The 22,774-nt window shown below is 36.5% G+C and overlaps 1 protein-coding gene and 1 pseudogene across 2 annotated transcripts in view; one reads left to right on the forward strand and one right to left on the reverse strand.

Annotated features, from left to right (window-relative positions):
• Positions 1-22,774, reverse strand: part of SMC6 (structural maintenance of chromosomes 6) — a 68,509-nt gene that overhangs the window by 40,427 nt on the left and 5,308 nt on the right. The window contains exons 1-8 of one of the 2 annotated variants that reach the window (XM_035700984.2): positions 21,202-21,222; positions 20,137-20,276; positions 17,758-17,875; positions 15,233-15,338; positions 9,086-9,222; positions 8,416-8,477; positions 3,552-3,632; positions 2,471-2,572 (exon numbers count right to left, since the gene is read on the reverse strand). In XM_035700984.2, coding sequence (XP_035556877.1) covers positions 2,471-2,572; positions 3,552-3,632; positions 8,416-8,477; positions 9,086-9,222; positions 15,233-15,338; positions 17,758-17,875; positions 20,137-20,271 — 741 coding nt within the window. In that variant the 5' untranslated portion in view covers positions 20,272-20,276; positions 21,202-21,222. Of the gene's footprint in view, positions 1-2,470; positions 2,573-3,551; positions 3,633-8,415; positions 8,478-9,085; positions 9,223-15,232; positions 15,339-17,757; positions 17,876-20,136; positions 20,277-21,201; positions 21,223-22,774 lie in introns of those variants that run through there. The other variant, XM_035700983.2, reaches the window with a different exon arrangement.
• On the forward strand, positions 5,748-7,155 carry LOC112664786 (dnaJ homolog subfamily A member 1-like; annotated as a pseudogene).

Below are 22,774 nucleotides of genomic sequence, written 5' to 3' on the forward strand. Positions count from 1 at the left end.
TTCCTGTCCTCTTTAAGCAATTTAAGTCATTCCCACAGCTTATACACCAACAACACATTGATGAATCCCAAATTTGTACTGAAGCCAGACTTCTACATTCCTCACTCCTCTATTCAATTGGATGTTTTATAAGAACCTCAAAACCAATGTGTTCAAAGTGAAATTCATCACTTTCAAAAGAAGAAAAAAAAGAAAAGAAAGACTGGCTCCCTCGTCCCAAGACTCCTATCTTCAGAAACTCAGTCTATTGCTCAGGTCAATGATCTGGAGGTCATTTGGTCACCCTTGTTATCTGTCTCAACTTCACCCCTCCCTGTCCCACTTAACACCTGCTCAAATCATTTCAAAACTCTTTTCTCCACTACTACTGCTAACTTATGCTATCATCATCTGGACGATTGTTAACACTTTCTTTATTGATCTTTCTATGTTAGTTCTTCCCTTACAGCAATTCACTCTCTTCCACAGCAGAGTAATCTACCAATCATCCACTTTCATGTGTTCAACTGCTCTTAGGTTTATAAAGTCCTCTATGTTCTGGCTTCTTCTTTCTCACTCTTGTGCTCTTCACTCTATCCAATCTGGAATTCTTTCAACTTTCTGAGAGCACCATATACTCTCTTGCCCAAGATGCTGCGATTCTTATTCCTAGGAACAACACCCTTCTTTACTCTCCCCATCCCTTGCCTGGCATCATTCATCCTCAGTTCTTACTTTAAACATCATCCTTAGAACAAATAAATCCTTCCCGTGTCTCGGCTTCCCAGCACTGACACCCTCTTAGGTGCTTTTGCACAAATCTAGTCATGAGTCCTTTAGCAGTGCCCACTATACTCTGACTCCAGAACCCTGCTACGTATTTGCTGTCATATGGCCATGGACAAAAGCACAATGCCAGGAGGCACACACTGGAACTTGGTATTTATTGACTCAACACCTTCCAGTTTCTATCTAACCTTCACATACTACTTCCTACAGATTTAACTATTCAAATTCAGAGTTTATTTTGAGAATATAGGACATTTAATTAATTAGGAAAAAAACCTCTTATGTGCATATTATACATAAGGAACTCTGTTACATATAGGGAAGTGCTTCTTAAACTTCATAATCAAAATATATTTAATAGTTAATAATAAAGTATACTATGGAGAAAGTGGGTATTTAACCTCTAGCTGTCCGAAGCAAACAAGTTTCTTCAAGATCCTGAGACGCTATTTTTAAAATAATAAATGTAACATATACTATTACATTTTTGAATATGCAAATATTTCCTTTTCCCAATAACACTGATATTCCAAGATTAATTCTATGGTTTATAGTGCCTCCCCATATCCACATTTTCTGAGTTTGAAGGGATACTGTGGGGAATAAAAATAAATACACTCATCTTTGCTGTCTGAGTTTTCACACAACCACAGACCTAACTTTAAATATTCAATCCTCAAAACTTGAAGTAAAAGGGTTGACCTGGTTCAATCATTAGTACAATTCTGTGTCAAAGAAAAAGCTAAGAAAGAGCTGGAAGCTCAACTGGTTGTATAAAACTGACTAAGTAACAAAAGAACAAGATATAGCATCACACAAAAATTGGTGGGACTTGGGCAGCCCGGGTGGCTCGTTTAGTGCCACCTTCAGCCCAGGGCCTAATCCTGGAGACCTGGGATTGAGTCCCACGTTGGGCTCCCTGCATGGAGCCTGCTTCTCCCTCTGCCTGTGTCTCTCCCTCTCTCTTTCTATGTGTCTCTCATAAATAAATAAATAAAATCTTTAAAAAAAAATTGGTGGGGCTTAATGTACGGGATGAAAAGCTGAAATGTAAGCCTTATGATTTTGAGGTCTCTGATTATCAGACAGAAGGTTGGATCTTCAGGAATCTGAAGAAGAAAGTACAAGAAGAAAATATAGCAGACGTTAAAAAAAAGTAATTAAGTCACACTGGCTTGAGTTAATTGCAAAGTCAAACAAATATGCACAGCTGCCAAACTGGTGAGGATGGATGTGACAGCTGCTACCAAGCTATCGGTGCTTAATGAATGCTAACATTTTACCAGTGTGATCAAAGAATTACCTACCGTATATGATTACAAGTGAATATTATGTTCAATATCAGCTTGAGACTTGTGCTTATTTTCCCATCAAAAGAAATATTAGAGTTTTTAAACTACTTACACTGATACCTTACTGTAGAACCAATTAGTCATATATTAACAAATATGTAAAATATTGCCCTGTCCTCTACTTTATAGCCTAACAGAGGAAAACGTGTACATACCCATTATTCCAAAACAAAGAAAGTAAAGGCTAATACCCTGAAAATAAAAAAACACACTTCCTCTATTTCATACAGTGCTATGAAAGTGTTATTAGTTTTATATAAATACAGATCTATAGGGACATAATTTTACAGTACTATTTAAAAATACTAAAAGAATTTGATCTCATAAATATTTTCATTGTGTTTACAAACCTCTTCTCCTTGATTTATCTGCTCCTTTGTTCTTTCTTTTGTTTCCATAATGTATGAATAATCTTCTTTCATCTGTTCAAGTTGAGTTGCTTTCATGAAGAACTATATTGATAAGAAAAACACAATTAGGAGTTTGTAAATTTCCATGGAACTGTGAAAAACAAAACTTTGGTCTCCAAATATTTTTGACCAATTATGTAAAAAGATAATAAAAACACACTCAAGTCTTCACACCTAAAATTTACTTAACTTACTCTGCTCACATCTACACATTCATTTGCCAAAGCTCTTAAGAGCTCATGTAAGAAAACACTTCTGTGGGGCATCTGGATGGCTCAGCAGTTGAGTGTCTGCTTTCGGCTCAGGGTGTGATCCTAGGGTCCTGGGATGGAGTCCCACATCAGGTTCCCCGCAGGGAGCCTACTTCTCCCTCTGCCTATGTTTCTGCCTCTTTCTCTGTGCCTCCCATGAATAAATAAATAAGTCTTAAAAAAAAAAAAAAAGAAAACACTTTTGGTAGAAGAATAACACCATCTTGAAAACTCATTTTCACTGATTATTTCATTCTTTAAACAAATACGAATAAAGAGAAAACTTCTGTATTCTTGATCTTGCTGGATCTTGAATTTTTAGAAAAGGAAATCCTGAAACCCAAAGATTACAACATAAGAGGTGCTCAGGCTCATTAAAGCTACTTGGAACCTCAAAAAAAAAAAAATTACAACATAAGTAGTAGTCAAATTTCTTGTTAGCTTTTTAAGTTTTAAATAATTTAAGGTTTAAATGTTACTATGTATGGCCAATCATTCCCTTGAATTTCCTTAAAGATTAATTTTAGAATAATCCATTCTCTCTCAAAATTAAAAGCCAAAAAGTGAAAGCAAGAATTTACCAAGAAAATTATACTTCCATCGTACTTAGAACTTTCCTAAATTAGCCCTACAATATTACTGTAAATAGGTGGCTTTTAAAAAAAACCACTCAACATTGATTATGTGGGCAAGAGTTATGTTTGGTATATATGCCTTATCTATAATATATTATTTTTTGATAAATTCTTATTTCCTTTGGTGCTCCTTACTTTGTATTTGTCTCCTTCATTTTTAGACTGAAGGAACTGCTTGCTCATCTCTTGTGTTAAAACAGAAACTGGATTATCCACCTGAAACAAACCAGAGAGGTTATTTTTGCATATTTCATTTTAATACCTTAAGAATAAATGAACTGAAATACAGAATACAATTCACCTATGGTGTCATCAAGAAGACTAAAGTTAGAGTATTATGGTAAATATATAAAGAAAAGAAAAAATATTAGAACTTCTGAATGTAGAGAAAGTATTTCAAGATACTAAAATAAATACCATACCCAAAATTACTCTGCCACTATATGAGGACATGAGCACAAGAACTCCGTGAAGAAGTGTTTTTATCAGAAAGTTCTCATTTCTTTCATCTGTTTTATATAATTTCACTCCTACGCTACTGGTTAACAATCAGACAACAGTAAGTAAAGCCCTCAGTAGACTTGGGTTTTTGTGTCTCACCTTCTATGTAGCACTGGGCAAGTTAGTTTCTTCAACTGAATACAAAAAGTCTAACTTGGTTATTTCTAATCAGAATTATGATGCCAAGTAGTATTTATTTTTCTTACAGCAGTTCTTCAGACTTTCCATTTGTTATTTCTTCATGAAGATGTTATGAAATAAATAAAAACGCTGGAACCACTCTACCTTTTGGAGGAGTCATTTTAAATAAGCCACTTCTTGAATGAAACTACTTATACCTAACAAGTTCAAGTACAGTTATGGTAACAGTAAAGTACTGACCAAAGCATAAGTGAAAAAGTTGAAAAAATATAAATACATATGTTAAACTTGTTTCAGAAAGATTCAAGATCATTACTCATTTATATCTTTGGTGTTAATAAGAAAGTAATTCATGTATTAGAAAATAATCCCATTTGCAAAGTTATAGAATACATAGCACCAGTATAAATGAGAAGTTATTTTATTTTTTTAGATTTTATTTATTTATTTGAGAGAAGGGAGGAGAAGAGAGAGAGAGAGGAGACAGAGAACATGTCGGGAGGAGGTGCAGAGGAAAAGGGAAAAGCAGACTCCCCTGCTGAGCAGAGAGCCTGACCTGGGGCTAGATCCCAGGATGGGATATTAGGACCCTGAGGTCATGACCTGAGCTTAATGAAGGCAGATGCTTAGTTGCTGAACCACCCAGATGACCCTGAATGAAAAAAAAATTTAAACTTCATTTACCATCTGTAAAATACTGATTGTACTCTGTTAGTATAATAATGGTTAAATAATGGTTAAAATCTTCCTTTTTAAGTAAAATTTTAGATCTTCTAAGACGAAACATTTATGGAGTTATAAAGAAACCTCTACATAACACTCTATTATTATATAGATCAATCACACTGACTGCTACATATTTTTTATAAGATTTGCCCTATATCTTAATTTCATATTCCATATGACTTCTTAAAAAATAAGACCTAATGCACTAGCTTTAATGACACACATTTTAACCAACGTTGAATTAGTAGCTTCTACAAAATTTAAAATTTATATTCTTTTGTCTGCATCTTTTTGATGGTTTTTGAAATGGGGTTCCTAGTTCCTACTACCCTAGGTATTACGTAAGAATCTTGCAGCTTAAAAAAAAAAAAAAAAAAAAAAAAAGGAATCTTGCAGCTTTACCTGTTAAGATGGTAGCAAGCATAAAAGCAAGCACAAACAGATAAACGTCAAAGAAAGGATAAGAAGGGGAGGCACAGGACAAATATAATCAGGTACTTAAAGACATTAAATATCCTCCTCCCTCGTGGTTATTTTAGGCCACCACTGACCAATAGATCTGTAATACAAATCACACAGATAATTCAAAATTTTCTAGTAGCTACATAAAAAATATAAAAAGAAATGGCCAAAATTAATTTTAATATTTCTAATCTATCTAAAATATTATTTTAATAACTTATAAAAAATGGAATTATTCCTTTGCATTAAGTCTTCAAATGTATATCTCAAACTACAGTAAATGTCAATTTGGACTACCTACATTTCAAATACTTAATATCCGCATAAGGCTAGTGGTTCTTGTACAGGTTAATGTAGCTCTAGACCTTCTGTGTTTTGATCACCGAACCTGAACCTGCAGTTTACTGCATAGTACCAGAAGAGGACTAAAGGAAGTATGATAACAATCTTCAAATATTTCGAAAGAGGCGGAACTTTCCAGAATACTCGGTGAGACGCGGAGGCTGCCCGAGCTGCGCCCAGCAACGCGCTCCTTCCTGCTCCCCCACACTGGCTTCGGCCCTCTCACTGGCTGTAGAAAATGGTGAAAGAAACCACTTACTATGATGTTTTGGGGGTCAAATGCAATGCCACCCAGGAGGAATTGAAAAAGGCTTACAGAAAACTGGCCTTGAAGTACCACCCTGATAAGAATCCAAATGAAGGAGAGAAGTTAAACAGATTTCTCAAGCTTATGAAGTGCTCTCTGATGCAAAGAAAAGGGAATTATATGACAGAGGAGAACAGGCAATTAAAGAAGGTGGAGCTAGTGGTGGTTTTGGCTCCCCCCATGGACATCTTTGATATGTTTTTTGGAGGAGGAGGCAAGATGCAGAGAGAACGGAGAGGTAAAAATGTTGTACATCAGCTCTCAGTAACCTTAGAAGATTTATATAATGGCACAACAAGAAAAGTAGCTCTGCAAAAGAATGTGATTTGCGATAAATGTGAAGGCCGAGGTGGTTAAGAAAGGAGCAGTCGAATGTTGTCCCAATTGCCGAGATACTGGAATGCAAATAAGAATTCATCAGATAGGACCTGGAATGGTTCAGCAAATTCAATCTGTGTGCATGGAGTGCCAGGGCCATGGGGAACGGATCAGTCCTAAAGATAGATGTAAAAGCTGCAACGGAAGGAAGATAGTTCGAGAGAAGAAGATTCTAGAAGTGCATATTGACAAAGGCATGAAAGATGGCCAGAAGATAACATTCCATGGTGAGGGAGACCAAGAACCAGGACTGGAACCAGGAGATATTATCATTGTTTTAGATCAGAAGGACCATGCTGTTTTTACTCGACGAGGAGATCTTTTCATGTGCATGGATATACAGCTGGTTGAAGCCCTGTGTAGCTTTCAAAAGCCAGGATCTACTCTTGACAACCGAACCATCGTCATCACCTCTCATCCAGGTCAGATTGTCAAGCATGGGGATATCAAGTGTGTGCTAAATGAAGGCATGCCAATTTATCGTAGACCGTATGAGAAGGGTCGCCTAATCATTGAATTTAAGGTAAACTTCCCCGAGAATGGCTTTCTCTCTCCTGATAAACTTTCTCTGCTGGAAAAACTCCTGAGAGGAAGGAAGAAGAAGAGACTGATGAAATGGACCAGGTAGAACTGGTGGACTTTGATCCCAATCAGGAAAGACGGTGCCATTACAATGAGGAAGCATGAGGATGATGAACATCATCCTAGGGTTGGTGTTCAGTGTCAGACCTCTTAATGGAGCCAGTGAATAACACTGCTGCTGGCATTTTATATGCAGTAGTGGATGAGTGAAGGACTATAATCATAGCTCACTACTTGCTATTGTTTTTGTTTTAATATTCAACTATAGTAGTGCTTTAAAAGTTAAATGAAGAATAAACTCAAATATAAAAAAAAATATTTCGAAAGACATAAACATGTTTTTACATTCGTCAAGGAAGTGGGAGCTTAGAGAAACAGGCTTTATTTAACCTTTCCCTAATAAAAACTTTCTACTAGAGCTGTCCACATAAGGAATCAGAAGTCTCTGGCAGAAGTGATTTCTCCACCACAATCCACTTAAGCAGTTGCTGAAGGGACGGACACTTGGTGCAGATTCTACACAGGGTAAATCCAGTGAGAACTCTACTGGATGCTCTTCACAATTCTCCCAACATCCGATTCCATACTCTGTTGGTATTCTTGATTCTGCTTATAATTTGTCCTGAATTTTAGCCTCGAATTTATTTGATGTATCTGCTTTTCTCCAAATATAATTGTTTTTCTAAACTTCCGTTGTCTGATATGCAAGCTACTATCCACATGTAGTTTTTATACTTAGGTAACATAAATAAAAATCAAACACTCTATTTCTTAATCACACATTTCTGTCAAGAGCAACATGCTAGTGGTTGACCCACTGAATAGCAAAATACAGAACATTTCTACTATCACAGGAAGTTTTCCTGGACAGATCTGTTCTAAAGCAAAATGGAAAAGAGACCTAGACTTAGAACTGTTTTTTTCTCCCTAGTAACTAGTCTTGGTGTTCTCCATCCTGGAGTAAGTAAGGAGGGTGGTACATTAGGATAAACATGGATGCCTGGATCCCCATGCAGGCTCTACCAACAAATACGGCTAGACAGTGGGGTCAATTTACTTTTTCCAGTTCTATCCTCATCTACAAAATAAAGGTGAATTAGATGACCTCCAAAGGCAATTCCAATACTAATTAATTAGACCATATGCTCTATTTTTAATTATTCAAAGTATCTCAGCAAAAAGGACTGGACTTGTCTCCTATAGGTACGACCAATAACTCCAAAATACATAAACAAATGCTTTATTTTTCTAGAATAAATTTCCTTTCTACAAAAATTTAGCATCTGAGTTTAGAAAACTTAGATGCTATTCCAACTAGAATAACAGGAAGCAAAGAAACTTTATAGCCGTTAGTAACATCCAGTTTAGCCCATACCATTGGGTCATGCACTGAAAATGCTGAATTAGTAAATTTTAAGCAACTTCACTAACAATAGTTGTAAACATTTGTCCTATGGTCAACTTACTTATAGAAGTCCATTTTAGTTCTTTCAACACTACAAATGAAATCACATGAGAAAGTGACCAGTGCATTAATCTCAAACAAAATTTAGCAATTACCTGTATGTTAAAATGATCAAGAATTGCAATCAGTTCTTCTTTTCTAGTAGAAACCACAGTGCCTGATTAAGAGAAACAAATAAAATGACCAGACCATTTCTAGGGCAAAAATATGGAGAAAAAATAAGCACTCACTCATAAATACAAATATTAACTATTTTTGTCATGTCCTTAAGAATAGGCACAGATCTGAGAGAGCTGCATGCTGCAGTCATCACCACCCAAGCACACGGAGGAGGAAACAGCATGGATACAAGGACAGTGCTGTTCTCCCCATAGCAAAACACTGGCTTTTCCTTCTCATCTAGGTCTTCACCTCCTCTTCCTTCATGTCCTTTTCCACCTTTGGTTAACTCCCCTTTCTACATGTGATAAAAACTACAGAAGTGGAAGGAGGCCTGCAGCTGAGAACAAAGTGGTAAAGCCTGTTTCAAGACTCAGACTGATAATCATGGTTCTGCTGGTATGTCTTGTGGTAAAACAACTGTGTATATATGTTCATATTTAATCATGGGTGTGTAATACATGCAGCCAACCTATCACATGACAAGAAAATGGTTTCAAGAGATTGGGAAGAAATGCCCTTTCAATGAATATCTGAACAATCACTTCACTCTAACTGAATATTTAGTAGCATTTTATATGAAATGAAAAGACATTCATAACAAACCTGTTTCACTTTTTAGTTTATAAGACCGACTTCCATCCATGCTGATGTGCTGCTGCACGACTATAGAGTTGCCATACACATTTGCTCTATAGGCATCATCTCCTCTGTTCCTTAATGTTATGGAGATATCTGCTGAGCTAAAGCAAGAAGGTTAAGAGAAGTCACATGAAGGTACAGTGCAATTTCAATCCAGGTTGCTATAATTTTCAAAACCTCCAAAGCAATTTGCCTAATTCATTTGAAAAGTAGCTTTACACCAGCCATTGATGGCTACCAGATTATGACAGAATAATGTCGAAGATAACACACCTAACAAAAAACAAAGTTGAGAATAAGGGTTATAAAAACATTGACTATCCTATCTATAATAGAAATATTACATTCACATAAAAACCTCTTTTTTAAAAAGATTTTATTTATATATTTGAGAGAGACAGCATGAGTTGCGGAGAGTGGGGAGGAGCAGAAGGAGAGGGAGAGGAACAAGTAGATGCCCTGCTGAGCCAAAAGCCCAAAGCGGAGCTCAATCTCAGGACCCTGAGATCACAATCTGAGCTGAAGTCAGACACTTAATGAACTGAGCCACCCAAGCACCCTAAAACCATTTAAGTTTGGTGGTTTCAAATCATGTTAAGTTATACGTTTTCCTATAAGCAGCATGTAATACTATACCACCTGACTACTCTAAATTACATAATAAAGCATCATGCTAACAGTTGACCTTTAAGAATAATTAAGTAACAATTATGGTGAAGTAATAACTTTCTAAGAGCATCAGAATCAAAAGAAGCAACTTTAACCTTTCAAATACTTGGCAATAAAAAAATGAAAGTATTTGGTATCAAGAAACATAAAAAAAGGTAAAAAATTATTGAAGTTTTATTGGTATTATGAAAATTAGTTTTTAAAGTTTTAAAAAAGTTTAAAGCATTTATAGCCATGTACATTTTAAAATATTATAGGAGGGACGCCTGGGTGGCTCAACGGTTGAGCGTCTGCCTTTAGCTCAGGGTGTGATCCCAGAGTCCCGGGATCGAGTTCCACATCAGGATCCTTGTATGGAGCCTGCTTCTCCCTTTGTCTGTGTCTCTGCCTCTGTCTCTCATGAATAAATAAATAATTCTTTTTAAAAATAAGTAAAATGTTATAGGAAAAAAATATATCAATCTTTATTTTTCTACTTTAATTTTTGTTAAAATGAGACAGAAAAACAATGTCAATCAAGTCTACTACTAAATACATTAAAATTTCCTTAAACATAAAAGGAGATTAACTTTTTTCCTAGCTCATATGAACATCTGCCAAAATGCTAAAGTCCTTTAATGTGAAACTGCTTTAACTGATAATTAAATGGAATCTTTAATATTATTTGTTTTCATGAATTTGTAATCATATTCCCAAATTGCTTCCATTTACAAGAATTGCAGAAAAATACAAGCAAGATGAACTTTACTGTATGCCGGTATTACAGTAGGCCCACTGAAGGAAGGGTTTCTCTGCTGCTGCTCCCTCACCCCCTTCTCTGAGTGCCCAAGCAGAAAGATAGGGCTGAGCAACCATCAGTCCAGTCTCCACCCTGTCCCCCAGGGATGGAGCTAAATACAGAAATCTGACAGTAACTGAAGCAGATTCTCTTCTTTCAAAATTCAAATTAAGAAGAACTAGTAAAATCCAAATAAGGCCTGTAGTTTCCTCAGTAATACTGCGCCAATGTGAACTACATAGCTTTGATAAAAGTACCTTTGTTACCTAAGATGTCAACATTAAGGAAAAGTAGATGAAGGGAATAAAGGAAACTGTACTACCTTTGCAACATTTCCATAAATCTAGATGATTTCAGTGAAAACGTTTTATCAACAAACCCAAATGAAGGCACAACCAGTTTAAGAGCTGGGGATTCCTTGAGGCCTCTGAGGACCAGGGAAACCAGTTTGGGACATGGCTCCTGATGAGAAGCTCCAGAGAGCAGCAGGAGCACACAATGGAGAAGTTCCTGGGAAACCATCAAGACACATTGAAAGAGAAACACACCCACAGACACTGGCAGTGAGTCAGAAACACAGAGAACATGAGAGCACTTCCTTAAACACACAGCCCCACAGACTAAAGTGGTAAGAGGTCAACGACTGTGCACGCAAAGACACGGAGTAACAAAGACTCTGGGAAGTTATAAGGAAGGGAACACATAGTCCAGAGACAATGAGAGAGAAAAAAACACATTCACAAACCCACACACTTGATATAAGAGGACTGAGGAAAAGGAACACAACATAACAGCACAGCCCATTGAGTGAGGGGGTGACGGAGGGTGGTAGAGCAAGCAGAAGGGTTGCAGCATGCATCTAAAGTCACACAGAGAGAAAGGCAGAGACACAAAAAAGAGCAAGCAGAAGGGTTGCAGCGTGCATCTAAAGACACACAGAGAGAAAGGCAGAGACACAAAAAAGAAAGGCCCAAAGACAGATAAAACTTGCTTCTGAAGTCTCTCAGTTTTGGTCACTTGTGAAAACTTCTTCCCTGCAGGTTGTAAGAAATATATCCCTGAATCTTCACAATAAATCTCCTTTTCTAAATTACTTTAAGCTGGGGTGTGCGTGTTTAAATCAGAAATACACAATTAAGACATATATGCTCCTGGAAAATTGTAACTAATAGGATTTTTAAAAGATTCCAAGGTGATTCTAATGAACAGTCAAGGTTGAAAACCACTAACTAAAGTATAACAGGAGAAGGGCAGCTGGCCTACTATACGGAGAAAAAAATATTTTATTTCATTAACTAGTATGATTACCCAGTATTAAGTGAATGTACCTCATGAACACATTTTAAAAATAAAGTGACAGGGGATCCCTGGGTAGCTCAGCGGTTTAGCGCCTGCCTTTGGCCCAGAGCGTGATCCTGGAGTCCCGGGATCGAGTCCCGCATCAGGCTCCCTGCATGGAGCCTGCTTCTCCCTCTGCCTGTGTCTCCGCCTCTCTCTCTCTCTCTCTCATGAATAAATAAAATCTTTTAAAAAAATAAAATAAAAAATAAAAATAAAGTGACTACAGAGAAACAAAAGCAAAAATGAACTACTGAGACCTCATCAAGATAAAGAGCTTTTGCAAAGCAAATAGTCAACAAAACTAAAAGGCAATCTAGAGAATGGGAAAAGATATTTGCAAATGTCTTATCTGATAAAATCTACAAAGAACTTATCAAACTCAATACCTAACAAACAAATCTAGTCAAGAAATGGGCAGAAGACATGACCAGAAATTTCCCCAAGAAGTCATACAAATGGCCAAAAGACACGTGAAAACATGCTCAACATCACTCGGCATTGGGAAAATACAAATCAAAACCACAATGTGATACTACATCATGCTAGACAGAATGGCTAAAATTAACAACACAGGAAAAAAAATGTTGGCAAGGATGCAGAGAAAGGGGAACCCTCTTCCACTGTTTGTGGGAATGTAAACTGGTGCAGTCCCTCTGGAAAATACTATGAAGATTTCTCAAAAAGTTAAAAATAGGGAAGCCTGGGTGGCTCAGTGGTTGAGCATCTGCCTTTGGCTCAGGGTGTGATCCCGGATCAAGTCCCACATCGGGCTTCCTACATGAAGCCTGCTTCTCCCTCTGCCTATGTCTCTGCCTCCCTCTCTCTCTCTGTCTCTCTCTCAGTCTTTCATGAATAAATAAAATCTTTAAGGAAAAAAAAAGTTAAAAATAGAGCTACCCTACGACCCAGCAATTACAACACCAGGTATTTTGCCAAAGGATACAAAAACAGTGATTCAAAGGGGCACTTGCACCCCAATACTTATAGCAGCAATGTCTACATTAGCCAAAATATGGAAAGAGCCCAGATGTCCATCAACAGATGAACGGATAAAGAATACATACTTATAGACACACACATTAGAATATTACTCAGCCATCAAAAAGAATGAAATCTTGCCATTTGCAATGACTTGGACAGAACTAGAGGGTATTATGCTAAGTGAAGTAAGTCAGAGATAGATCAAACATCATGATTTCACTCATATGTGGAATTTAAGAAACAAAACATGGACACAGGGGAAGGGAAGGAAAAATGAACTAAGATGGAAATAGAGGATTGGATTACTGAGAGAGGTTACCATGGGAGGAGCTGTTTTTAAATTTTAAATGAAGAAGGGGATGACTAGAGAAGAATAGTATTGGGTTTGAAAAAGCTATTTTTAAGTTACTTTTTCAGACAAGGTCAGTAAAAAAGGAGACTGAGTTCAAATTAAAGCTTTCAACTGTTATTAACTTTAAAATATATTAATATTACTATCTACAGGCAGCTGTGTTCTTGAAAGTTGGTGATTTGTGTGAGCTGGCCTTTGTCTCTTTCTTTTTAAAAATGATATTCTGAGGATAAGTCTCAGAAAGAAGTTCCTGCTTCGGTCCAGATACTTCCCAAATGGCCAAAACAAACAAACAAACAAAACCAAAACCAAAAAATTTTTAATTGAAACATTAATAAAATATCCAGTGGTACAGAAAAAAAATTATTTTCTTAAAACTCCTATTTGAAAGATCAATGTATTATCTGGCTGGGTAGACTGACTGGACAATTGAGAAATGTATAGTTAAGTATAATCAATTGAAATAGAGCTGGGATTATTAAAAATGTTGAAATAACTAATTTTTGACTACAGCTATTATTTGGTTGGGGACTCTGAAGGGGAGAGGACCTTGCTGGGCTGGCACCCAAATAAGATACGGAGAGACAGAAAATATGCTGGAGAATTGTTAGTAAATAGTTCTTTTCCAAGGCCAGAGAGCATGGGAAATTACTTTCTGTGTATCTTCACCCCTTCTTCTGAGTCCACATGGAACTCTGGCTTAGGGTTAAGATTCCTATAGTTTTCTGAGGAATACAGAAGAAAACTACAGTCCTGGTCCACATCCCATCCCCATTCTATATTTTAGCAAAAAAAAATTGAAGAAGTTAAATGGATATGATAAGGAGCAGAAGGAAAATCTATTATATGAAAAAAGAAGATCACTGTTAATTATCAAAGTTCCAGAGGTTCTGGGCATGGGAATGCACGAGAAATGAGCAATGGGAGTAGCCTCACTCTGAGAGCTAGAATAACAGAGTTTACTTCCAGTTTTTAGGAGACACAAGGATCCCTTCAGAGTTACTGAAAGCTATATTAAGAAGAAGAAGGACCTCAGCCTGAAAAGCACACCTAATGGGCAAAAGCCCTTAAGTCTACAATGATGCAAATCAGGCAATTAATATAAAGTTACATGAAGGTAAGCTATATCAAAAGGAAATATTAAGTGGAGAGCCTGGGTGGCTCAGGGGGTTAAGCATCTGACTCTTGATTTCAGCTCAAGCCATGATCTCAGAGTTGTGGGATCAAGCCCTGCACTGGGCACCATGCTCAGTGTTGAGTTGGCTTCTCCTTCTGCTCCTCCCCCTGCTCTTGCTTGCTTTCTTATAAATAAATAAATAAATAAATAAATAAATAAGTAAGTAAGTAAGTAAGTAAGTAAATAAAATCTTTTTAAAAAAAGAAGAAAAATATGCACAGAGCCAACGACAGTAGTTACATGACCATTCTCCAAGGGTCAAGATGGACCACCAAATAGATGTGTGGTTGTGGTCCTCAAATCAAACTCACTGGCAAACCACCTGAGTAAAGCACACAAAATCAAAGACAGAGAATGGAATACTTCTTTGGAATTCTTAGGGACTGGAGGCAGAAATTTTATGCAGGGACCCTTGGCTGGTCACTGACTCTGCTTTTGCCTACATCTTATTAACATGGACTTGGTGAAGTTTGGGTCAAGAGCCAGGAAAGTCCAATGTTTATAACTAATCCCTTAAAGAGAAATACATGGATTTATCATACTAGTTCTTTCCTTCAAAAAGGTAAGAGAAATAAAAGTGTAAGTGGGCAGGTACACGGCAATAGTTTACACAAGCTTTTTGTCTGGAGAGTAACAGACAACAGCGGCCATGCTGGCAACAGGGAGCAAGAGAAAGGAATGCAAAAATAGGACTCTTCGGCTCTACTTCTGGGAAGCCAGTTCATTCCCTATCATGTTTACATGAACTAGAAATCTAAAGCAGCTGTTTCTTACTAAAGGATTGAAAAATACACGTAGAAAGCAAACACTTACTTCTGTCCATCTTTCACAAAACCTTTCAAAGAAGAGCCTCTATTTGTAGCAACAGCTTTTCCTCCAAGGCCAACAATGAGAGCTGTAAGCACGGCACTCTTCCCACCTAAAGAGACAGGTGTTAAAGAAATCACATTCATTAAAGATAGAAACAAAAAGGCTGCCTTCTACCATTTGATATAAAAAGATTTCTGAATAAAAATGTAAATTAGTTCTAACCCTGAAGTGTTACACTTCAATTATCATCTTCTCTCAGCGACCTTAAAAAAAGTTGTACCTATCATGAGATATTTAGCTGCTGCTATCAGGAAAAAAAAATAGTACATTTCAGAAATCAAATTTTCACCACTAATAAGGAAATGGTAAAAATGGTTGCTATCTTTCCTTTTTTTTTTTTTTTTTTAAAGATTTTATTTATTTATTTATGATAGACAGAGAGAGAGAGAGAGGCAGAGACATAGGCAGAGGGAGAAGCAGGCTCCATGCACCGGGAGCCCGACGTGGGACTCGATCCCGGGTCTCCAGGATCGCGCCCCGGGCCAAAGGCAGGCGCTAAACCCCTGCACCACCCAGGGATCCCGGTTGCTATCTTTCCAACATAAAATTCTCATTGTTTCTCTTGGTCCATCAGCCTATTAAAAACAAGCCTATATTTGTGACTACACATGTATATTTACTTCATCTAACTTTTATTACATTCTAATTTAGGCGTAATTTACTTTCTCCATAAATTCACAGAAATCAGAAACTATTTTTAACAACCCTTAAATGCAAAAGCAAGCTCCATAGGGACAGGGATGTTGCCTGTTTTATTCAATGCTGTATCTCCAAAAGCAGCTCATAATAGGCACTCTGGTATTTACCAAATGAATGAATGAACTTAAATATGGAAAAATAATCAGTCATAAAGATGAATGTTTCTGTGTAATATTTTGACAATTACTATTCCTAATTTGAATATTATTCATTTGCTAGTTTTCTGAAAAGTATACTTCTTTTTACACTAACAGATATATCATAAGCTAAAATTTCAAAATCTAAAATACTCAGAATATGTAATCATTTTCTGAACTCCACAATCAACTAATTCAATCAACTCTTACCACACCCATCATTTTCAACAATATACCCTAAATTAACCCAAATATACTACTGGTTTAGAATCTGGAATACCTTTCAAGCCTCTAAATCTCTAAGTCCCAGCTTCTTCATTTCCAAATTCATTGCCTTCACTATTTGCATTATTTTATTCATAAAATCACTGCTTCAAAATTTAAAAACAAAAAAAGACCTAATTGAAGAACCCACCAGTCATGCCTTATTTCTTGTCCCATGAGACTTCCCAGCAGCACTGATCCCTCTGTCCATTCTCTCCTTCTGAAAACATTTTTTTCTTCACTGAATATAGAGCACAGGAAACAAAGAACAACTATACACTAAACAGAATGTAAAGCTGTACTCACCTACCGTCCTGTTCTAGCACCACCACCAGCTGTAGACTCTGTGTACTGGCTCAATCAAGATGTCAACAGCTCGCTGGCCCATCACAAAAGCTGTCTAACAGGTCTTTCTAACCCTGTGTCTCTTCCCTTCTAATCCATTGTCCACAACAACATGGCCAGTTTGTTTCAAAAATCTTGACCTTGTCACCCCTTACTCATAAACTTTACCTGGTTCTCCACTGACTTTTGAATAAAACATTAAAATCTTTATCATGGCATTCAAGATCCTCACCAATATCACCTACAACAGGACTCTTCAGTGTCAGTTTCTGTCCCTCCTTATCATGTAGAATAAGGCCATATAAGGTTGTTGCCATTGTCCATGCACATCTACTTCTACTCCTTCAAACCTCTGCTAATGTGTAATCTCTGCTTGGAGTATCTCAGCCTCTTTGACAATGAGACCTAAAGAATCTGTAATTTTCATTCAAGTAGCACCACAAATACCACCTTCTCTTTAAGCTTCATTGGCCATGGTGAGAATTAGCTTCTTTCATGTTTGGTTCCTTCAAACCTCTGCTAATGTGTAATCTCTGCTTGGAGTATCTCAGCCTCTTTGACAATGAGACCTAAAGAATCTGTAATTTTCATTCAAGTAGCACCACAAATACCACCTTCTCTTTAAGCTTCATTGGCCATGGTGAGAATTAGCTTCTTTCATGTTTGGTTCCCATGGCACTCTGTTTATGCTCTATTATAACATTTAATAGATGTAAGATGCTGCGCTACCTTGGTCACAATGAGGGTAGCTTGTCCACTCTTCTACAGTATGAATTCCAAGGTAAACGGATTTAAAAAAAATTGAGGAAATGTTTATTCTTACTGTATAAATAATGAACTTAAAGTTAACTCATTATTTTCTTAAAGTGCAGGCTGGCAGCAAATACTGAAAATATTCGTGACTATAAGTTATAGATCTAAAACTTCAATTTTTAGCATTCACAGCCATCTGTTTTAAAAAGTTAATGCATTCTAACTGTAAAGTACTCCTCAAAGTCAAATAAGGAGGGCAAAAGCACTTACTTCCATTGTTGCCAACAACAAAGTTGACATTAGAACCAAATTTAAAGGGTCCAAGCATTGAATGACACATAAAGTTTCTTAGCTGAATACTCTCAATTATTCCAACTTCTGCTGCGGTCTATTAACAAAAAAGAGAGAGAAAACAATCTAATAAATTTACTATAATCATCTAAGCATTTGGAGAAAGATCAGCAGTGTTATAATGAACAGTTATAGTAACTGAATAACCTTAACTTCCATGAGTAAGAAGAAATTAAATGGGAACCTTCTAGGAGTAATCACTCATTCTAAAGTCCTTAAAGGATCTAATAACTATATCACATAGTTTTTTAATATGGACAATACTAATGTTTTGAGTCAGGTAATTTTTGTTGGAGTGGGGCTATTTTGTGCATTTGGAGATTTTTTTAAAAGATTTTATTTTATTTAATCATGACAAACACACACACACACACACACACACAGAGAGGCAGAGACACAGGCAGAGGGAGAAGCAGGCTCCCTGCAGGGAGCCCGACGCGGGACTTGATCCCAGATCTCTAGGATCGCACCCCGGGCTGAAGATGGCGCCAAACTGCTGGGCCACCAGGGCTGCCCTCATTTTGAGAATTTTAACAACATTCCTAGCTTCTACCCACCAGATGCTAGTAGCACACAGCTAACTCCAAGTTATGACAACCCAAAACATGTCCAGACATTGTTAAATGTCTTCTGGGGCGTGGGGGGCAAAATCTCCCCTTGGTTGAGAATCATTGGTACAGTAAAATTTCCTATAAAATATAAAACAATATTTAAAGCATCCCTGAAAGATGACTATCCAGCTATGGTTTGAACACTGAATTTGCTATAAACAATTCAAACAATAGAGCACATGTTCTTAAAAGGTAAGTAACTTTTCTTGTGATTTTCTGTCACTACTGATAAACTGTGTGACTTTGACAATGTATAAAGAATATATAGTTTCTAAATCTATAAAACAGAAATTATTCCCATAGTGTAAATATACATACATCAGCATTGGAGTTTTAGAAATGTTTTAATCAAGAGTTTGGCATATAGGGGTCACATTTTGTAATTAGAAACACCAAAATACATCAACCACATATTACCAATATCCATCTATTTTAACAGTGTCTTTAAAAACTCCCTGGCAAAAAACAAACAAACAAATAAATAAATACATAAAAATAAAAACTCCCTGGCTCTCTCCTTCTGGACATCATCTTATTAAAAAGCAAAAATATTTATATCCTTTTATGAGCAGAATATTGGAAATTATGGTTGAAGAGTTTTAAAATAAATTTTTATTTTTATCTAATTGTAGATGAAGTTGTAAGAAATAATACAGAGGGATCCTATGAATTCTTTACTCAGTTTCTGCCCAATGGTTCATCTTAAAAACTGTAGTACACTATCATAACCAGGATACTGACACTGATATAGTCAACATCCATATAGAATATTTCCATCACCACAAGGATCCCTCCTGTTGTCCTTTTATAGCCCATCTCCCCCCACCTTAACCCCTGGTCCACTAATCTGTTCTCCATTTATAAAACACTGTCATTCCACAAATGTTATAGAAATATCCATTGTTTCCTACATTGGGAGTTCACTGCTAAGTAATATTTCATGGTATGAGTGTACCATAGTATTTAACCATTCACTCACTGAATGACATCTGGGTCATTTCAGTTTTTGGCTATTACAAATAAAGCTGCTATAAACATTCATGTATATATTTTTGTGTGAAGGTATATCTTCATTTCTCTGGGACAAATGCTGAGTTATATTGTAAGTTGCTGCATACTGAATTAAAAAAAAAAAAAAAAAAGAACAGCCAAACTATTTTTCGGAGTGGCCATACCATTTTATATTCCCACCAGTAACCTATGAATGATCCAGTTTTCCTGCATCCTTGCCAGCATTTGAACCTGTCACTGTTGTTTTTAACTTCACTCATTCTGATGGGTGTGTAGTAATATCTCACTGTAGTCTTAATTTGCACTTCCCCAATAATAAATGATGTTGAACACCATCTCATGTCCCTTATTGTCCTTTTGAAGTCTACAGAGTTGATGCTACAGTTTTGTTTCTGTTCCTATAATCTGTAATCTGTGTTTTCTTTCTTTTCTCCCCTTTGTTGGCCTTACTAGAGATTTGTCAAATTTATTGATCTTTCCAAAGAACAAGCTCTTTGTTTTACTGTTTTCTTTACTGATTGTTTCTAATAATTAACATAAACATCAAAAGTAGTCATATTATTTTACCTTAGTTCAAAAAAAAAAAATCATTCACTTTTCCTGATACTGAATTACCAAGAATATGACATATAAACCAGACATGAAAACCATGCTAGTTGCCAAATTTTGCACTTACCAAAGTAGAGGTACCATTAGTGAAAGAAACTGTACATTCATCTTCATCACCGTCTTTGTCAAAGTCATCCAACTCTTCTTGTCTTGGTCTTTTGGCATTTTCGGGAGAGAAGAAATTTTCTTTTCTTTTGGCCATCGGGTCTGAACATTTATTAGAGTAACAATGAAGTAAATCAAGCGTAGGCATCCATATAATTATTACATACATATTGAACTTAACAAAATAAGTGAAACAAAGCTTAAGTTTTAAGTACTATGTCCATTTTGTTTTTACTTTGAAAAAAGTAAAAATAACATCTGTACATGAGAAAGGAGGCCAAGAGCCAAAAAAGGCAGGTGGTCACTAGAGGCTGGAGAGGCAACGAAACATATTCTCCAACTCAAGTGTCCAGAAAGAAACTCAGCCCTACTGCCACTTTGGTTTTAGCCCTGGGAGTCATGTCAGACTTACAACCTGCAGGGAAATAAATGTATGATTTCACCTATTTAAATCATGTGCATATGGTACACTATCTGATTTTATTTCAGTTATTCATGACCAAGATTTTATTGATATGGGCCCATCTAAATGTTCTGACTCCTAAACTCACAAAAGGTAAAAGATTTTACTTGTGAAGCTGTGGTTTCTAGTTTCCTAGATGTATTAATAGAGATGCCATAATGCCTTTGAAATTATCCCAGAGCAACCATTCATTTTTTTTTCAGATAAAACTATTGTTTCCCTTATCTATTCTCTAAAGAAATAGTCCATGGTATCTACTTTTTACCAATATATATAAAATGTATGCCTAGAAAACAAATGTATTTAAAATTATACAAGATTTTCACAACGTATGAATACTGGACCTCAAGTTAAAGCTGACAGTCTGATTAAAATTAAATACTGATTGTTACTTTCATTTTTCTCTAAAAAATACATTTAAGACTTAAAATGATATGTACCCAATAATTATTTGCTGAGTAAATGGAGAGAAAAATCCACAATATAGGTAATCAAAAATGTCTAAGATACAAAGAAAGAAGAATAGTTCTACTCTTGATCTATTTAAGACCCCATGTAGCATACCATAGCAACCAGGTCTGCACCAGGTACCTGGGCAGCAAAAGAGTTAATGAGGTTTTCTCTCTCTTGATTTTAGACTGATGGATCCCAGTTAGTCCTCAACAGAGACGACAGCCATATGTGACGATATGCACACAGGGCAACAAAGCCAATCTTATTGTATATGTGTCGGAACAGTGGAATGGGGTTCCAAAGAGATGTGCTGGAACCAGAATGGGGCCTCTATTAGAAGGAATGTGAGCAAGAAAAGGAGGGTTAGAAAGGAAGAGACACCCTAACACAGGGTTTAATTTTTTAATCCACTGCTTTGCAAACTTATATTGACATAACCAATCTTGCAGAAATATCTGTGCATAATTTGGGGAACTACCTTTGTCAGACTTGGTTATTTTGACAATGCATGCCTCATTAAGTGATTTGAGTGGTTTTCCCATCTTTTTAATGTTCTGAAATCACTTCTACCTCATGACACATTAAAATTTTTTTTTTTAATTTTTATTTACTTATGATAGTCACACAGAGAGAGAGAGAGAGGCAGAGACACAGGCAGAGAGAGAAGCAGGCTCCATGCACCGGGAGCCCGACGTGGGATTCGATCCCGGGTCTCCAGGATCGCGCCCTGGGTCAAAGGCAGGCGCCAAACCGCTGCGCCACCCAGGGATCCCTAAAATGTTTTTTTAAAGTGAGAAAGAAGTAGGTTTAAAGCTATTAGAAAGTAGAGACTTGAAATTTAACTTTTTGAAATCATTTAAATTTTTTTCTGTACATCAGTTTTCACAGGCTCACTATATCCTCCTGAATCCTTTTTCCATAATAATTTTATTTTCCAAAACACTGAGAATAAAAAGCTAGATTACCTTACATTTTGTAAAATCCTCATCTGCAGTCATGACTCCTTCATATAAATTCTACTTAATTAAATACTGAAATATTTTCTCCAAAAACTAGATCTTTGCTTTTTCCAATCTAGGTTTTCTTTAATGGGAATATTTTAATGTTTATTCATACTTTTTATACAACCAAATATAAGGGATATATGCAGTGGGTCCAGAATTTAATCCTTGAATCTTTCAAAGCACAAATTAAAAGCAATCCGAGACTTCCACTTCCAGGAAAATGGAATAGATATACTTTTCCCTATTCCTCTTGCTTAGTAAAACCAAAAACTTTACCAATTATATATACAACAAACATAAGATGACTCTGAATGAAAAGGAGGTAGATTGGCCAGGGACCTTAGGACACAAGAAATGACATCATGGTAAGTTCCCTGAGTTTTTGCTTTGCCACAAATATCCCAGACTTGGAGAAGACAGCAGCTGGGGAGACATCAGCAGGTGCAGAGGGCAAAAAGACCCAAATGAAAGCTTGTTCTCTCCAGCCAAAGGACCAGAAAAACTGCATCCTAACAAGACAGAAGACATTTAGATCATAATTGCTCTGCTCCAGCCAAATACCACGAAAAAAACTACAGTGCCTCCTTCTACTCCAACAACACATACACATACTAGCAAAGGCCAAACAGATAGCCTGTACTTCCAGTTTATAAGGCCATAAGTACACATCTCCACATCCC

This window comes from Canis lupus, chromosome 17, assembly GCF_003254725.2.
Source record: "Canis lupus dingo isolate Sandy chromosome 17, ASM325472v2, whole genome shotgun sequence".
Classification (NCBI taxonomy): domain Eukaryota; kingdom Metazoa; phylum Chordata; class Mammalia; order Carnivora; family Canidae; genus Canis; species Canis lupus.